This window comes from Equus przewalskii, chromosome 25 (assembly GCF_037783145.1).
Source record: "Equus przewalskii isolate Varuska chromosome 25, EquPr2, whole genome shotgun sequence".
Classification (NCBI taxonomy): Eukaryota; Metazoa; Chordata; class Mammalia; order Perissodactyla; family Equidae; genus Equus; species Equus przewalskii.
In genome coordinates this window covers 19,948,662-19,963,920 of record NC_091855.1, presented here as the reverse complement: position 1 = coordinate 19,963,920, position 15,259 = coordinate 19,948,662, and the positions used below count along the sequence as shown (strand labels likewise).

The 15,259-nt window shown below is 44.6% G+C and overlaps 1 protein-coding gene and 1 long non-coding RNA gene across 3 annotated transcripts; one reads left to right on the top strand and one right to left on the bottom strand.

The window, feature by feature from the left end:
• Positions 1–1,571: 1,571 nt before the first annotated feature.
• LOC139079222 (uncharacterized) lies at positions 1,572–5,528 on the top strand. The gene is made up of 3 exons (XR_011532625.1): positions 1,572–2,788; positions 3,445–3,578; positions 5,105–5,528. It is a non-coding gene; the product is annotated as an uncharacterized lncRNA (long non-coding RNA).
• EIF2B2 (eukaryotic translation initiation factor 2B subunit beta) lies at positions 3,771–13,876 on the bottom strand. 2 transcript variants are annotated; one of them, XM_008516470.2, is made up of 8 exons: positions 13,316–13,626; positions 13,098–13,218; positions 12,795–12,943; positions 11,421–11,584; positions 10,692–10,787; positions 9,948–10,085; positions 8,633–8,699; positions 3,771–4,566 (listed from the first exon to the last, which is right to left on the bottom strand). In XM_008516470.2, exons 1-8 carry the CDS (start codon positions 13,476–13,478, stop codon positions 4,562–4,564), a joined length of 903 nt encoding a protein of 300 aa, XP_008514692.1. In that variant the 5' UTR covers positions 13,479–13,626; the 3' UTR covers positions 3,771–4,561. The 2 variants fall into 2 exon arrangements, with proteins under 2 accessions (XP_008514692.1, XP_008514691.1); XM_008516469.2 differs by lacking the exon at positions 3,771–4,566 and adding an exon at positions 6,835–7,390 and having other exon boundaries at positions 13,316–13,876.
• Positions 13,877–15,259: the final 1,383 nt, after the last annotated feature.

Genomic DNA, 15,259 nt, shown 5'->3' with positions numbered 1-15,259 from the left:
ATCTGTATTTCCCCCGCTTTTTTAGATGATTTGATTTCTGGTTAATAAGACTCAATTAGACTAAAGTCCTATAGAAGGGAAAAAAAGCAAAAAACCAGCTCGTGATGTTTATCGCAACTGGGATGCCATACAATGAGAAAGATATTGCAACAAGAATTTTCACTTTTGTATTTCCTGACCAGCCTGCTCAAATTGGCCTTTGTATCAATGGAATGATTCTCCTCAATTTTTAATACAGGAAACAAATTTGTGCTAATGAAAGAAAAGTTCACTTGGCAACAGCCCTGCAGTGAATCTTACAGGAGCAATCAAGTATTGCATTCATCAGCGTGTGCCTCACAGAAGGTTCAAGGAAAGCCTTCACTGGTTTTCAAGGGGATCCTTGTAGAATTACGTAATTGGAACCCTGAAGAATAGGCACCACTGTCTAAAAATGGCCTTTATTCTTCTAAATACATATAAATGGTTTCATAGACTGGGAGACGTGACCTTAGAAAGGAGAGTGTTTTCAGGGGATTTGTGAGGCTGTCAGGGGCTCTGCTTCCAGGCCCAGTGGGGTGCTGTGGCCTCTGGCCCTCTGCCTCCGCTCTCTAGAGCTACGTGGAGGCCAGCTGTCCTGGGAGTTTTAAAAATCCTTTTGGGTCAGACCAATTTGTGGGATTAAAAAAAGTGTTACAAGCGGCCAGCCCAGTGGCACAGTGGTTCAGTTCAGTGCACTCTGCTTTGGCAGCCTGGGTTTGTGGGTTTGGATCCCTGGCACAGACCTACACCACTCGTCATTCATGCTGTGGCAGCAACCCACATATAAAGTGGAGGAATATTGGCACAGATGTTAGCTCAGGGCTAATCTTCCTCAGCCAAAAAAGAAAAGTTACCATACCTCTTGTATTAGGATGATGGGGTGTGAGGTCAAAAGGTTTTGCTATAATCCCAAACCACTGTTTTCATGAGAATAGCAGAGGATTAGAAAAAGTTCTTCATATATTATGTAGCCAGTCTTCTGGGTAGCCAGACTCAAGCAATTTAAGAGATAATTACCCTATTTTAATAATTTATAAACTCAGTAGCATGTATCAGCATAAAACCAACCTATTAGCCAAAAATACCTAACATTACTTTGATTGCCTGTTAGAGTTTTGTTTTGTTCTGTTTTAATTCAGGTGCCATGAGAGCAAAGATATATTCAGTTTTCTAACACATGATAGTAATCATTAATACCTATATGGTGCTTTAAGGTTTACAAAATAATTTTTGCCTACCAAATTTGAACTCCTTGGCAATCCATGAGATAAGGTGGTATTATTCTCCCCATTTTACAAAGGGGGAATCTAAGGCTGAAAAATATTACTTATTTCTCTAAGATCACACAGCTAGTAAGTAAAGCTGAGAGTGGTATCCGAGTTTTCTGGCTCCAATAACAAGAATAGTTACCATTTATTGAGAGCTTACTATATACCACATGCTTTGTATACATTCTTTCTTTCTTTTTCTTTTTTTTGCTGAGGAAGATTGGCCCTGGGATAACATCTGTGTCAGTCTTCCTCCACTTTTTATGTGGCTTGCTGCCACAGCGTGGCTGACAAGTGGTGTAGGTCCACGCCTGGGATCCAAACCTGCAAACCTGGGCCACCAGTGCACTGAATTCAACCACTATGCCATGGGGCTGGCCCCAGTTATTTCTAATCCTTACAACAGTCCTCTTAGGAAGCTAGTATCTCTGTTTTACAGTGAGACTACTAAGGCACAGAGACGTTAACCAGTTTACTCAGGGCCTAGCTAAGAGAGCCAGAATTCAGACCCAAGTCTGTGTGAGCTCACATTGCACACTCCTTCCTATTATTACCCCATGCTGCCCTATATATTTGTAATTTACTAGGGATTTATCAGTTTGTAAACTTAGTAGTTCAACTTTATTAGATTCTGGTTAGTGGAGGCTTCATTAACTTTAGAGTAAAATTTGAGAGATGAGATGTGCAATGAAGCCATTCTTGAGAGTTCCTTTTTCAGTAACATTCATCAAAATTTTATTAAGTCAAGTTGCATACCTTTAAGAAGCTTAGCTTCAGTCTGGGAGAGACAAGGAAACTGATGATAGAATATGGTAACTTCCTCTAGGTTCAGGGATCCTGGGTTAAACAGCTATGTCTTTATTATTGAGATAAAAGGGGATAACAATTCTGAAAGAATTAAAACTATAATGGCAAGAGGAGCTAATATCAGAAAAGCTTAAGGCAAAGCTTAGAGTGTAGACTGGAAGGAAGGCGAGAGACTGGGAGGGGGCTAGGGCAAGGTCCAGAACCTAGCTGGGGATCTGGAACTTGATGAGTAGTTGAGAATGGAGAGGTTCTAGCAATCAGATGTCAGAACGAGGCAAAGGATCAGACACAAATGACCAGCTGGGCTCTGGGCCTAACAGTGAAAAAACAAGGCAACCAAAACAGGGGCAGGGCAGGAGGGGGCCCAAGGCCAAGAGATGAGTAGGGGGCTGACGAAGCCAGGCCGAGGGAGAACAGATGCACCCCATCAGTTCCTAGAGAGCCTGGCAGCCAAGCTCAGCTGAAGCTGCAGGTGGGAGCCAGCATTGGCATATCTGAATGAAGGGAAGAACAGCTCCCTGCAGAGAAGCAGCCTCTCCCTACCTGTTCTCCACCTGAGGGGCTGCCCCGTTCCAGCAAACCCTTTACAGGGGGCGAACACTGAGAACTGACTGGTGTGGTGCCACCACCTATCAGGCCTGCTTTCACCCTTTCTCAGCTGGAGCTGCTCATCAACACGAGATGGCAAAAAGGTGGGCTCAGGAGAGAGGAAAAGAAGGGATTCTGGGAAGCCAAAAATCTGCATAATCTACACCAAATAAACCCTTCCTTCTATCCCTCCGTTTTTTCATCATTCAGTAACTGTTCACTGAGTGAGTCCCGTCTAAATGTATGGCATAAGAAGTTGTAGGAGATAGAAAGAAAAAAGAGGTTATCCTATGGCTTAGGATTTTTCAAACACTTGGATCATTGCCCCATTTGTCATAGAGCACTCAGTCTTCTCCAGAAACATCTGATAAAGTTCAGGCAACCTGATCAAGCCCTGGGGAATCTGAGTGTCTTACATTTTGTAATCTATCAGGCCAGTAAGCTAGCGTGACTCAAGTGGCAGTCTGAAGAAGCTGGATTTGGCCTGACTTTACCCTTACAACTTGCCTGACTGTAAACAACTTGCTCTTGTTTACTTCAAAAGCAAGGAGTATCCAAGGCTGTCCACCCCTCTAAAAAAACGTGGTTTGGAGTTAGGTACTTCTATTTGTTTATCCTTATTCAAAGTGTTTCATCACCTCTCTTTTATAGTAGTTAACTGCCGCATGAATCTCGTCAAGTGTTTCTGTTTTTGTTTTTGTTTTGGTGAGGAAGACTGTCCCTGAGCTAACATCTGTGCCCATCTTCCTCTATTTTATAGGTGGGTTGCCACCACAGTGTGGCTTGATGAATGGTGTAGGTCTGTGCCCGAAATCCGAACCTGCGAACCCAGGCCACCGAAGTGGAGCACGCCAAACTTAACCACTACACCACAGGGCCGGCCCTTCTTGTCAGGTTTGTAAGTAGCTTCCTTCTTCTTTAGGCACGTCTTAATACTAAATATAATGTGCCTGAAAAAACTCTACTGAAAGGCTCCTTCTCTTTAGCACGGTATTTAATATAAATATCAAGCAGTCACCATTTCAAGTGTGGTTAGGCTCCAAGGCTGCCCTCCATTGTGTGAGGGTTGTGAAGAAGACTGACAGCTTAGACTATAGCTCTTTATTAATAATTGCTTAGCCATTGAACAGTATCCTGGAACAGCTTTTTGGTGAATGAAAGAAGAATTCAAAGTGAAGTAGGCCAGATGTAAAACACTTCCAAACCACGTGGCAGAATAGCTCCTTTGTGCAAACGAGGTGCATGTCTGCAGAGGGAGGTTTTGTGAGGGCAGGAGGGCAGTATGGCCTTTACAGTAATTACATCACCATCTGGTGCTGTCCTGATGAACTGAGTTCTACGTACGTGGTATGACAGTCAGGTAGCTCCATGATGAACTGTGTCCCTGGCAACCTTCATGAACCCAGACTGATGTGAGAGACTGCTTTGAGAAACAGTCTCGAAGCACGTCTGTGAAACTGACGATCCTCTGGGTGCCAGCATTTATTTCTTTGAGGTATCACTTTACACTTAAGTTTTTCTTGGTAGAGTGTTTTTTAGACTTCTTTTCTGAGGCTAAATTAGGAATTTCTGTTCCTTATTCGAGTTCCAAGAATTATGCCTTTCCTGCCCTCCGCCCAAATTGGAAGATATAAACCGTGGGAAAAGTATCTTTACAAACTGTAGTAAGTTATCTAACTTGGTTTATTTAGCATGTTCAGGAAGCCTTTCACATCCATGGAATCCTCTATTAATTCTCTCCAGGCTACAACGGTTTTCTTCCTTAGTTTCTGGGTTCTGCCTGCAAAGGCAGAGGTGGGAGGGAGTGGTAGTAAGTCAACATGGAACTCCTCAGTTTCTCCCTGTTTAGATCACCTTCTGATATTTATTTCCAATATTTACTCTGAAAGAGGAAAAGGGAGAGAGGGAAGTAGAGAAACAAGGCATATAAATAGCTCTGTGGGATTTACTTAATTGAGGTCCTAAAGATTCTGAAGAATATGCATCTGTGCAGTTCTGTGCTAGGCGCTGGAAGAGCTGACCCAAAAGAGACACCCCTGTAACCTTCATCCATCTCAGTCAGGCCTGGGAAGGATGTTGGTGCTAATTTTAGACCAGAGACTAAGATGCACAAAGGACAAGTATCGTAAAGCATTTTTGGAGCCAAAAACAGATTTAAATTCCTTGACTCACTGTTGCTCTTACTCCAGACCACACAATTGTACCCAAGTGAATTGCTGTTAGAATTGGTGCCTTCAGAGGAGATAATTGCTCATAATTGGTAGCTATAAGCCACTTCACTGAGAAAGCGTGGGGTCTTAGATGCTTTAAGAAATAATGGGACAGACTGAGGCCTGAGTGAGTCAGGATCTTCTGAGTCAAAGAGCTTTTAGGTCGGTCTTTTAGACTGACCCTCTGCAATCTTGTTTTTCCCCTCTCAGGGAAGACAAGAGCCCTAAGGCCAAGATCTGTCTCAAGAAGGTATCACATAAAAGTAGAGGCCTTTCCCTCGTAGCCTACCTCTGGCCGGTGTTTACCGAAGTGTGGCTATCAAATCACCTGTGAACATCCCTTGGGCTGCTTACTGTTAAACATGCAGACTCCTAGCGCTCCCTACAGACTACGCCACGTGACAATACAGACACTGCCACATGGGGCAGGAGGTGGCCTTTGTGAGAAGCATCGCAGAGGTTCCTCGTTACACCTCAGACCTCTGCTTTGGACCAGTGCTTCCCAAACACGGCAGACCATCTGGATTACCTGGGGAGACTCTTTGAAAACATAACTGCTATCATAGTACATGTAAAACATAGGAATACTATATAAACTTACTAAATAAAGTTAGACGATGTCCCCCTGCTTGCACGAGTTGGTGTTATTCTTCCATACTTTCATCCTGCGCATGCACACATTTGTTTTGTTGTAACGAAGTAAGGGTCATACGCATATTGCTCTGCAGCTTGGTTTTTTCCCAGCTTGTTTTCGTTAACAGAAATTAAAATGGACTTTCTTATAAATCTACTCCATTCTTTCAACACAAGGGTCACAACTCAGATGCCTCCGGGGGTTAAACAGATAGCATAAGTGAGTTAAATGGACCAGGGAGGAACTGAAGAAAACTGGAGGTTTTCCATCTAATGGAATCAGAAACTACTCAACTACAGCAAACTGCTGCCATTTGGGAACATAGACCCAGAATCGCCAAATCTTCTGAGTTTTCAAGAGAAACAAAAAAATCTCAATTTGTTTAATGTGCAAGCTCCAGATTTTTAAATATTGGTAACCAATTCAAAGGTGCATTGAATTGGGTGAAGCAACTAAAATGTCTTCAATCCCGACACTGCCCTCAAACCACCCTTTTGAAACCTCAATTGCAGTGTATACATATTTCACAGTATGTCATACTTATTAAAATGCTATTGCTGGACACAGGCTATGACATTCCAGCTGCTACAATGGACATTCTTGTCTTTATTTTTGTGTGCTTATACAAGTATTTGTAGAAGTGCAGGTTCAAAGTTAACCTAGAAAAGGTTGTACCAATTTAAAATCCTATTAACAAGACAGGAGAGGGTCCTTTTCTGGGGAGCTTTCAACAGATTCCCAGGGGCCGCCCGAGACCAGATAAACTAGGTCTGGAATGGAGCCCAAGATTGTATTTTTTTTTTTAAAGTTTAGCACCTGAGCTAACAACTGTTGCCAATCTTCTTTTTTCTTTTTCTTCTTCTGCTTTTTCTCCCCAAATCCCCCAAGTACATAGTTGTATATTTTAGTTGTGGGTCCTTCCAGTTGTGGCATGTGGGACGCTGCCTCAGCGTGGCCTAATGAGCGGTGCCATGTCCGCGTCCAGGATTCGAACCAGTGAAACCCTGGGCCACTGTAGTGGAGTGTGCAAACTTAACCACTTGGCCACGGGGCTGGCCCCTGTATATTTTTTTAAGCTTCCTAATGATTCTTATGATCAGAGAGGTTCTGGAACCACTGTCTTAGACTACTAACAAGTTGTTTGAGACCATTTCCAGTGAATTATAAGGGAAATGGTGAACACTTCCAGTTGCCCTCCTGTTGTAGAGTGTTAGCTCTTTACAGCCCCCTAGGAAAACACGAAAAGGGCTCTGCTGCTGTTGTTTCAGGCACAGTCAGAGCAGAACAATAAATAAACCAACTCAGGAACCTTCGAGCAGCTTTTATTGGCACAGTCTAAGAAAAGGTGTGGTAGCCATTTCTGAGCAAAACCCTGTATCCTGGCAAGGTATTCAGTGTTATGTTTAACACACCACTAAACCAGGAAGTTTAAGTTCCTGAAACAGATGCACCAGGTCACTTAGAGGCTCCAAAATCAATAGGTCAAGCCCTGCTGCTCTGTTAAGACCCGAAAGGCAGGAGACAGTCCAGGATGCGCGTCCTTGTTCCAGGGTGACTAAAAAGGCGGGGAACAGTATCAAGTCTTTCTCTGGGTTGACTCCAGTCCACTCCCCCATTACAAGGAAGATGCGTTTTAGCAGTAGCACTGGAGTCTCCTCTCCATTCTGTGTTTGCCTAAGCAGCTTCCGCTTAGGATGAGAGTGGTCATAGGACATGATCATCAGGATGGTAGAGTTCACTCATCAGGCGGTATATGTAGGAAGGTGCGTTCCCACCAATGTTGGAGATAAAGAGGGTAATGAGCTCTGGGGGGACGTAGTCAAACACAGGGCAGTGAACGCTGACCTTCTCCAGAATGTCCCCTGAAAGGCAATCACACGTGCTAAAGATAAAACTGAGGATCCTGCCCTAATAATTAAGTAGCATATACATTCTAAGCTCAATAATGCAGGCATACTTGCGACCCCAAGGAAGGCAAGCTGCAGCAAAATGTGAATATGAAGAGATGACTTCAATCATGGTACTTCCCGCTTAAAACTGTCCAATGCCCTTCCACAGCCCTTAGAATAAAATTCAAATTTGGGATTGCAACCTTCAAAATCTGGCCCCTCCCCACCATACCACACTAATTATAATTCGTACAGCTCTCCTTCTTGCTCATTTCTCTCCAGACATACGGCCATCTTTTACCAACTGCATAAGCATGTACCCAACTCAGGCCCTTTGCACCAACTCCTGCAAAACTCTTTCCTTGATCTTCACAGGGTGGGCTCTATTCATTCAGGACTCAGCTGAAACGTCATCTTATTAAGACCCTTCCCCAATCTAAGGAAGTCTCCTAGCCACCTTCCATCACATCATCCTTATTTGTTTTCTTCCTAAAACATCTCATGACCTGACCTTTTTTTATCTGTCTTCTGCAATACAACATAAGCTCTGTGGGAGCAGAGCCTATCTAGTTGTTCACCGTTACATCCCTGGTGCTACACCAGTGCTGGATGCGCCGTGGATGCTCAAAAGATATTTCGTGAAAGAATGAAGTTTGAATAAATGGATGAAGTTATTCAACTTCCAAGAATAGCTGGCACCCCAAGTACTATGCTTTGCTCCCAGAGGGTGTTTAAGGCCGTGTTAACTGTTGATGAGGCAGCAAGCTCACTGAGCAAAGCGGCTGACTCAGAAGAAGTCAGAGAGAAGGAGCCCAGCACACAAAGGTATCCAGGCTACGGCCGAGTTTTCTAAGTAGGAATGTTTCAGAGCCTGCTCCCTTTGGCAGCCACGTCACCAAAATGACTCCCTACAGCAACTGAAACAAGTACATTTTCCCACTGGGTTGTTGCCTGTGTCTCAGACAATGTGCAAAGCCAAACCCAGTCAGTGCTGGGTGATCCCACACATGATGGCCCCAGTAACTCAGCTAAATATATTACTCTCAGAACAAAATGAACGTGGATCAGGTCCCCAAGCCCTCTAAGCTGCTAAAGAAAACAGTCCCCATGGGAAATACGATAGAAAGCACAACCTGACAGCATTCAATTCCGTGGACTACCAAAACCAAAAGACCAACACAGACACGTGCACATGCACACACACAACTTCTGTACCTTCTGTGAAAGGCAGGACTTCTTCAGGAGCCACAAACTTGTGAAATGAATCTTCTTCATTGGGGAACTGGAAAAGGAAAAATTTAAAAAAAAGTAAGAGACCCAGCAATTCCACTTCTAGGGGTATGTACCCAAAAGAAATAAAAAACATGGGGGCCAGCCCAGGGGCATAGCGCTTAAGGTTGTGCACTCTGCTGTGGTGGCCTACGGTTCATCAGTTTGGATCCCGGGTGCAGACCTACGCACCGCTTAGCAAGCCATGCTGTGGCAGGCATCCCACATATAAAATAGAAGAAGATGGGCATAGGTGTTAATTTAGGGCTAATCTTCCTCAAAAAAAAAAAACCAAACAAACAATAACATATGTCCACACAGAAACTTGTACATGAATGCTCACAGCAGCAGCATTCACAAAAGCCAAAAGACAGAAAAAACCCAAATGCCCATCAACAGATGAATGTTTAAAGAAACTGATATATCCATACAATGGAATATTATTCAGCCATAAAAAGGAACAGCATACTGTGCTACAACTCAGATGAACCCCCCAAAACATTACACTCAGTGAAAAAAGTCAGAAACCAAAGGGCACATATTATATAATTCTTTTTATATGAAATATCCAAAATAGGCAAACCCATAGAAACAGAAAGCAGATTAGTGATTTCTAGGAGATGGGGAGAAAGAAGCCTAGAGAGTGATTGCTTAACACATATGGACTGTTTTTCTGGGACGATGAAAAAGTTTTGAAATTAGACAGTGGTAGCTGCATAATGCTGTGAATGTAGTAAACGCTACTGAACTGCACAGTTTAAAATGGTTAATTGTGTTATGTGAATTTTACCTCAATTAGAAAAAATAGAGACCTATAAGTGGGTTAATATTTTCAAGGCAAATAGTTTCCATCACTGATGAAATGGCTCTTCACTTAGTAACTGCTTGCATTCAGGCTACAGAGGACAGTCCCTGGAACTATGATAAATAAAATGGATTCTGTGTTCCTAATTTCAACTTGCTTGGCATTTTCAGAAATGGTCAGGGTGACAGGGAGTGGTGACAAGGTAAACAAAGGGGCTATGCACTGTCTTGACCTTACAATTTCAACTTCCTAAAGCTGGTGGGTTATAACTGTCCATTGTTTTTCCTGGATCAAGTCTTCTGTGGCTTTTTCCAGCCTCTGCTGGGTTTGAGCCACTGAGTACATGCAGATAAAGAGAAGCCCCAGAAGGAGTAGGTTGAAAGCCCAGAGTTTAAGCCTCACTTTGGCTTCCTTCTCTCTGTTGGCTAGAGAGAGACCAGCTATAGACAGACATACCTGTGGGGAAAGCTTGAACATAGGAGCACAGACGATGAGTGGCGTGGAATGGTGTTTTGCTGCCAATGCTAGAGTGTGAGTTCCTGTCACAGCTCTCAAGGCACCATTGGCCAGGATGGTCTTCGTGCCAATGATCACCTTTGGGACAGGAAGAAAAATGTGAGCCATCCCGGGGATAGAGCCTTAAAAGAGTCATTAGGCACAACAGCCTGAATTTGCAGGCCTCCATCTTGGTATCCTGGGGGGTCACAGACCAGTAGTGGGAAAGGGATTCTAGGCTCAGGACCACAAATTCTAGCCTAAGAGTGGGTTTCCACGGTTAGAATGAACACAGTACATGACAGAGAACTGCAATATCTACTGCTCTTAGCCCTGTCTTTTCTGGAACTCTATATGCCACACATCCTGAGAAGCCGGGAGCCTTTCTACTCACATCCACCACCAGCAAGCTGTCTGAGCATAATGCAGAGCTCTCCACCCGATCCCTAGCAGCTGACATGCTTAGCATAGTCCTACTTCATTCTTTCCAAAGCTTTCACCAAAAAGAGGCTACTCCAAGTGAGGGACAATGATACAGATAAAGGGAAAAGAAATTCAGTTGATATATTAAAAAGGCCCAAGTGTGTACTTTCAAAAGGTCCTAGAAGCTTTCTTCTCTTCTCCTGGATATTACAGGAGGGGGAAAAATGTTTCAGAAGTATCATCTTTATGAATTCAACATAATATAACTCCAAAGACACCCACCTTGTTGACTCTTGACATAACAGCAAAAATGGCAGCATCAGTCATGACAGTTGTCTCAATACCCGCATCGGACAAATTGACTGCCATTTCATGGCCCTGCAATAGGAGAGAGAGGCGGATGCTGGGAGAAAGAGCGACAGAGTGAAAGACCTTGCAAACGTAACTGTACCTGGAGAATTCTGTGATACGGGGCACATCCAACACCCACTTTCAACAGATAACTCATTTTTCTGCCTATGGGAGGTATTCTCTGGTGAGTGGCAGGAAGCCCAGGGGAAGCTGACAAATGTTTAATACTCCACAGCAGCACCAGAGCAGCCACAAAACTGGAAATACTACTTGCTTGTGTAATCGGGCCGACAAGGTAGCTCCTGGCTCATTATTTTACCACATCCTGCATCCTTGCATATTTCCTTTTTTGAGACTATTATCTACCTAGGGATCGAGTGAGGTCAGACCAAGCATCAGTCATCCCAAAGATAATTTACCCTATTTTGATTCCTAAAAGAACCAATATTTATCTTTTCTGTGATTCAGCGGTTCTTCCAATTTTCTCAAATCGATGTTTAAAAATGTTCACAGGATCGACAACCTGAAAATTCCCTTAATGTTTTACTTTATCTTCTCAATATCTTGCTTATCAATTCAAAGTTGTTATGGACCCCATCTATCCCTCTTTTAATCTCTCCTCATTTTTCATTTTTCTTAGCAACCTCAGCTGTCCCCTACCTGGCAGAAAGGAGCACACTCTGCCACAATGACATGGAATTTCCTCTTCCGGGCGGCCTCTTTGAGGAAGGCCTCTACTGTTCGAGAGAAGCCAATGGTCATGATCACCTCATTGGAGTGGATGTGCTCCAGAGCCTGGGCTGCGATGTTCTCCGTTGTCCCTTCTGTAAGAATAGTCAGTTTTGCAAGGAAAATATGAAATTGCCATGCTACATTATGAACAGATAACAGAACACAGAAAGGGACATGTTTCCATCACACAGACTGCCCACCTAGCTGACCCTGGTAACAAGCTTAAAGGATTTCATGTGAAATGTCACATTTCCTTAAAAGCCCCACTCCTGGGGGTCTCCTACCTCCCAAGTTCTCAGTCTGCCCTCTTTCCCAGCAGTAGCCTACTCACCAACTCCCCTCTAACCCCCACCACCACAGCAGCTCCTTACAATTGACTTTGAAGACAATGAATTCAGGCAAGAAATGGCCCAATCTGGGAAATCCTCAAGTGCTGAGAGTAGGGTAAACAGAGCTTCCCCAAAAGAACTCTTCCTCCCAAAGGTGACCACAACACTTCCACCCGAGAGAGGAAAGCCAGAGAAGAAAAACAAAGGAGGAATTTGGAAGCAGCAGCTCAGTGCACAGACAGACCCAGCTTCTTCCTCCCCTGGGGATCTCTGATTGTAATGAATATCTGAAGGTCTTCTGGGACACAAAGACAAGGGGGTTGGAGGTTTTGTGTGTGTATCAAAATTCAAGAAGTTGTTTAGGGGATAGCCTGGTGGCGCGGTGGTTAAGTTCATGAGCTCCGCTTTGGCAGCCCAGGGTGCACTGGGGGATCCTGGGCACAAACCTACACACCACTCATCAAGCCATGCTGAGGCAGTGTCCCACATACAAAATAGAGGAGGACTGGCACAGATCTTAGCTCAGGGACAATCTTCCTCAAGCAAACAGAGGAAGATTGGCAACAGATGTTAGCTCAGGGACAATCTTCCTCACAAAAAAAAAAAGAAAGAAAAGAAAAGAAGAAGAAGACTTTTAAGCCTTTAAAAAAAAAAAGAGGAAGTTTAGTGAAGAAGGATCTAACAACTGTGGTTTTAGGGGGATTCATCTCTTTAAAATGAAAATAAAGCCCTTCCCTAATAGAGTCTCTGTCACAGTGCATTTGCAGTCCATAAAGGGTTAGTCTGTAAGGAAATGTAGAGAGGGTTGTTAGACCTGCCACCTATTCCAAGCGTTCCTAATCAGGATGGAGAACAAACGTCTGAGAACCATGGGACTGGTTAGCTCCCATCTCTGCTAACGAAAAACCTCCAGAGTCCTGTTTCCTCATCTGCCTGCAACCTGTCCTGTCCACCCAAGGATCAGGACTCCTACCCAGTTCCACAAGCAGCTCGCTAATTGCCTCAATGATGTTGGACTGGAGTTGCGCATAATGTAAGCTGAAGTCCTCGGTCAGGCCTCCAGATGTCAAAAGTTTGTGCAGGGACTCCTGCTGATCGCTCTCGTCGCTCCGTCCGTGGAGTCTATGGAAGCAACAAGACACAAAGAGGGAGGTGGGGAGGAGGTGTGGTCATTTAAGTAACAGGAGCTGCTCAGCTCCAATAAAGGATCCAACCAGAGAGAGGGGCGCAAAAAGCGTCACTGGGTCCAACCCAGAGCCCAGGACGTGGGCCTGACCTGCCATACTCCTCCCGGATAATCCTGAGCACTCTCCGCACCATGTTGCCCACGGTAGTCTCTGAGGGCTGCGCGGCCGCCATCCTCCGGCCCTCTCTGCGGATCAGCTCCATCAGCTCCTCTGCGGTCCGAGAGCGAGAGCGTGAGCAGGGCAAACGCGCGGTGAAGATCGGGAACAGAAAGCGACGAGGGGCGCGACGGAGCTAGGCCTGCCTCACCTGCGTTGCTCCAGCGGTGGTCCGTGATGATCCGGCGCAGCAGTCCCAGGGTCTCCCGAGCCATGTCCTCGGAGCTGCGCCTCCCGCCGCCCCGCTTCAGGGTCTCCACGAAACTCTCGATCCTCTCGGACAACTCCGAGCCCCTCGCCGCGGCTCCTGGCATCTCGAAAACAGCCACCTCGCCGGCGGAACCCACACCGGCACCAACTCCGAGTGTGCACTTCCGGGGACGTCGAGGTCGGCTTCCGCTCTGCGAGAGAAACTGTAGTTTGGAAGACGGCGGGCCACGCCCCTCGCCGCCACCGCCCGCCCTCTCCGTCTGCCTGAGCCAATCAGAGACTGGGAGCTCGAATTTTTCCGTTGCAGCGGGAGAACCGGAAGTGGGCTTTCCTGGTTCCTCGGACGCCGAACGAAGGTGACGCGTGAGGCCTGTAGAGGGTGGCTCGTCTCGTTGCTATGGGAACGGCCGGTCTGTACGGCCCCCACCGCGGCTCGAGGCTAAACTGGAGAAGTTGCTGCCCTCTTTCCTGGTTCCCCAGCTCTGGTGACGGCCCGGTGTCTGACGCAGACGCTCAGAGCGCGCGTCTACCTTGGGCAGACCCCGGTTATAACGCTGTTACATTGCATGGGACTGGTTCGTCTGCTCCTGTGTCTGTCTCTCTGATACATTCAGCTCCCCGGGGACAGGGACCATATATCTTTTTTGCCTTTGCATTCCCAATGCCCAGCACACGTAATATAAGGCAGAGGAATCCAACATGAGGAGACCGAATACCCACCAATCAGGAGATTCAAACTGGGAGCTAATATGGGAGCCTTTAATACCAAGGGCTGCCATTTACTTAAAGCTTACTAGGTGTTGGGCACTGTGTGTGAATTGTTTCATCTAAGGCAACTCCGTGAGATAGGTCCTCTTATTCTCATTTTACAGATTAGGAAACAGACCCACAGAATTTAAGCAGTTGTTAAGGGGACGGCTTCATGTTTAATCCAGGTCTGTCTGAACCCGAAGTCTGTATGTAGTGAGAATTTCTGATTAATTTCCTTAAGATAAATTCTTAGAAGTAGAATCCTTGGGCGCACACATTTCTGACTTTTGTTATAATTGACAAATTGCCCTCCAAAAAGATTATATCAAAACCAAAATCAGAGTACAAAAAATAAAACTATAGCCCAATATCCCTCATGAGCATAGATGCAAAAATCTGCAACAAATTATCAAATCCAGCAATACATAAAAAGATGAACACAATTACAAAGGAGAATTTAAACCTGGAATGCAAAGCTTTCATAATTTGAAAATCAAATCAATTTAATGTACCATATTAACACTCTTAAAAGGAAAACCACATGATCATATCAGTTGATGCAAATAGCCTTTGACAAAATTCAACAGCCATTCATGATTTTTAAAACTCTCAGAAAACTAGAAATAGAGGGGAACTTATTCAACTTGATGAAGAGCGTCTACGAAATCCTGCACCTAACATCATACTTAATGGTGAAAGACTTCTTTCTGCTTCAGGTCAGGAACAAAGCAAGGATGTGCACTCTCACCTCTCCTATTCAATCCTGTACTTAAAGTCCTAGCTAGTGGAATAAGGCTTGAAAAAGAAATCATTTTTAAAAGCATACAGACAGGCAAGAAAAAAAACCTGTCCCTATTCAGAGAAGGCAGGATGTCTACATAGAAAAATCCCACAGAATCAAAATAATAACAAAAAACTTCCTAAGACTAAGAGGTGAATTTAGCAGGATACAAGGTCAACACACAAAAACCAGTCATACTTCTAAGCACTAGCAACGAATAATTAGAAACCAAAATTGAAAACACTGTAGATCCCAAAAGCCATAAACTATTTGTCAGTTTTCCTGTGTGTTAAGTTTAGAACGTCTTAAAGATTGTATCAATTTATATGCTTGTTAGCATTTACCATGTTCTGG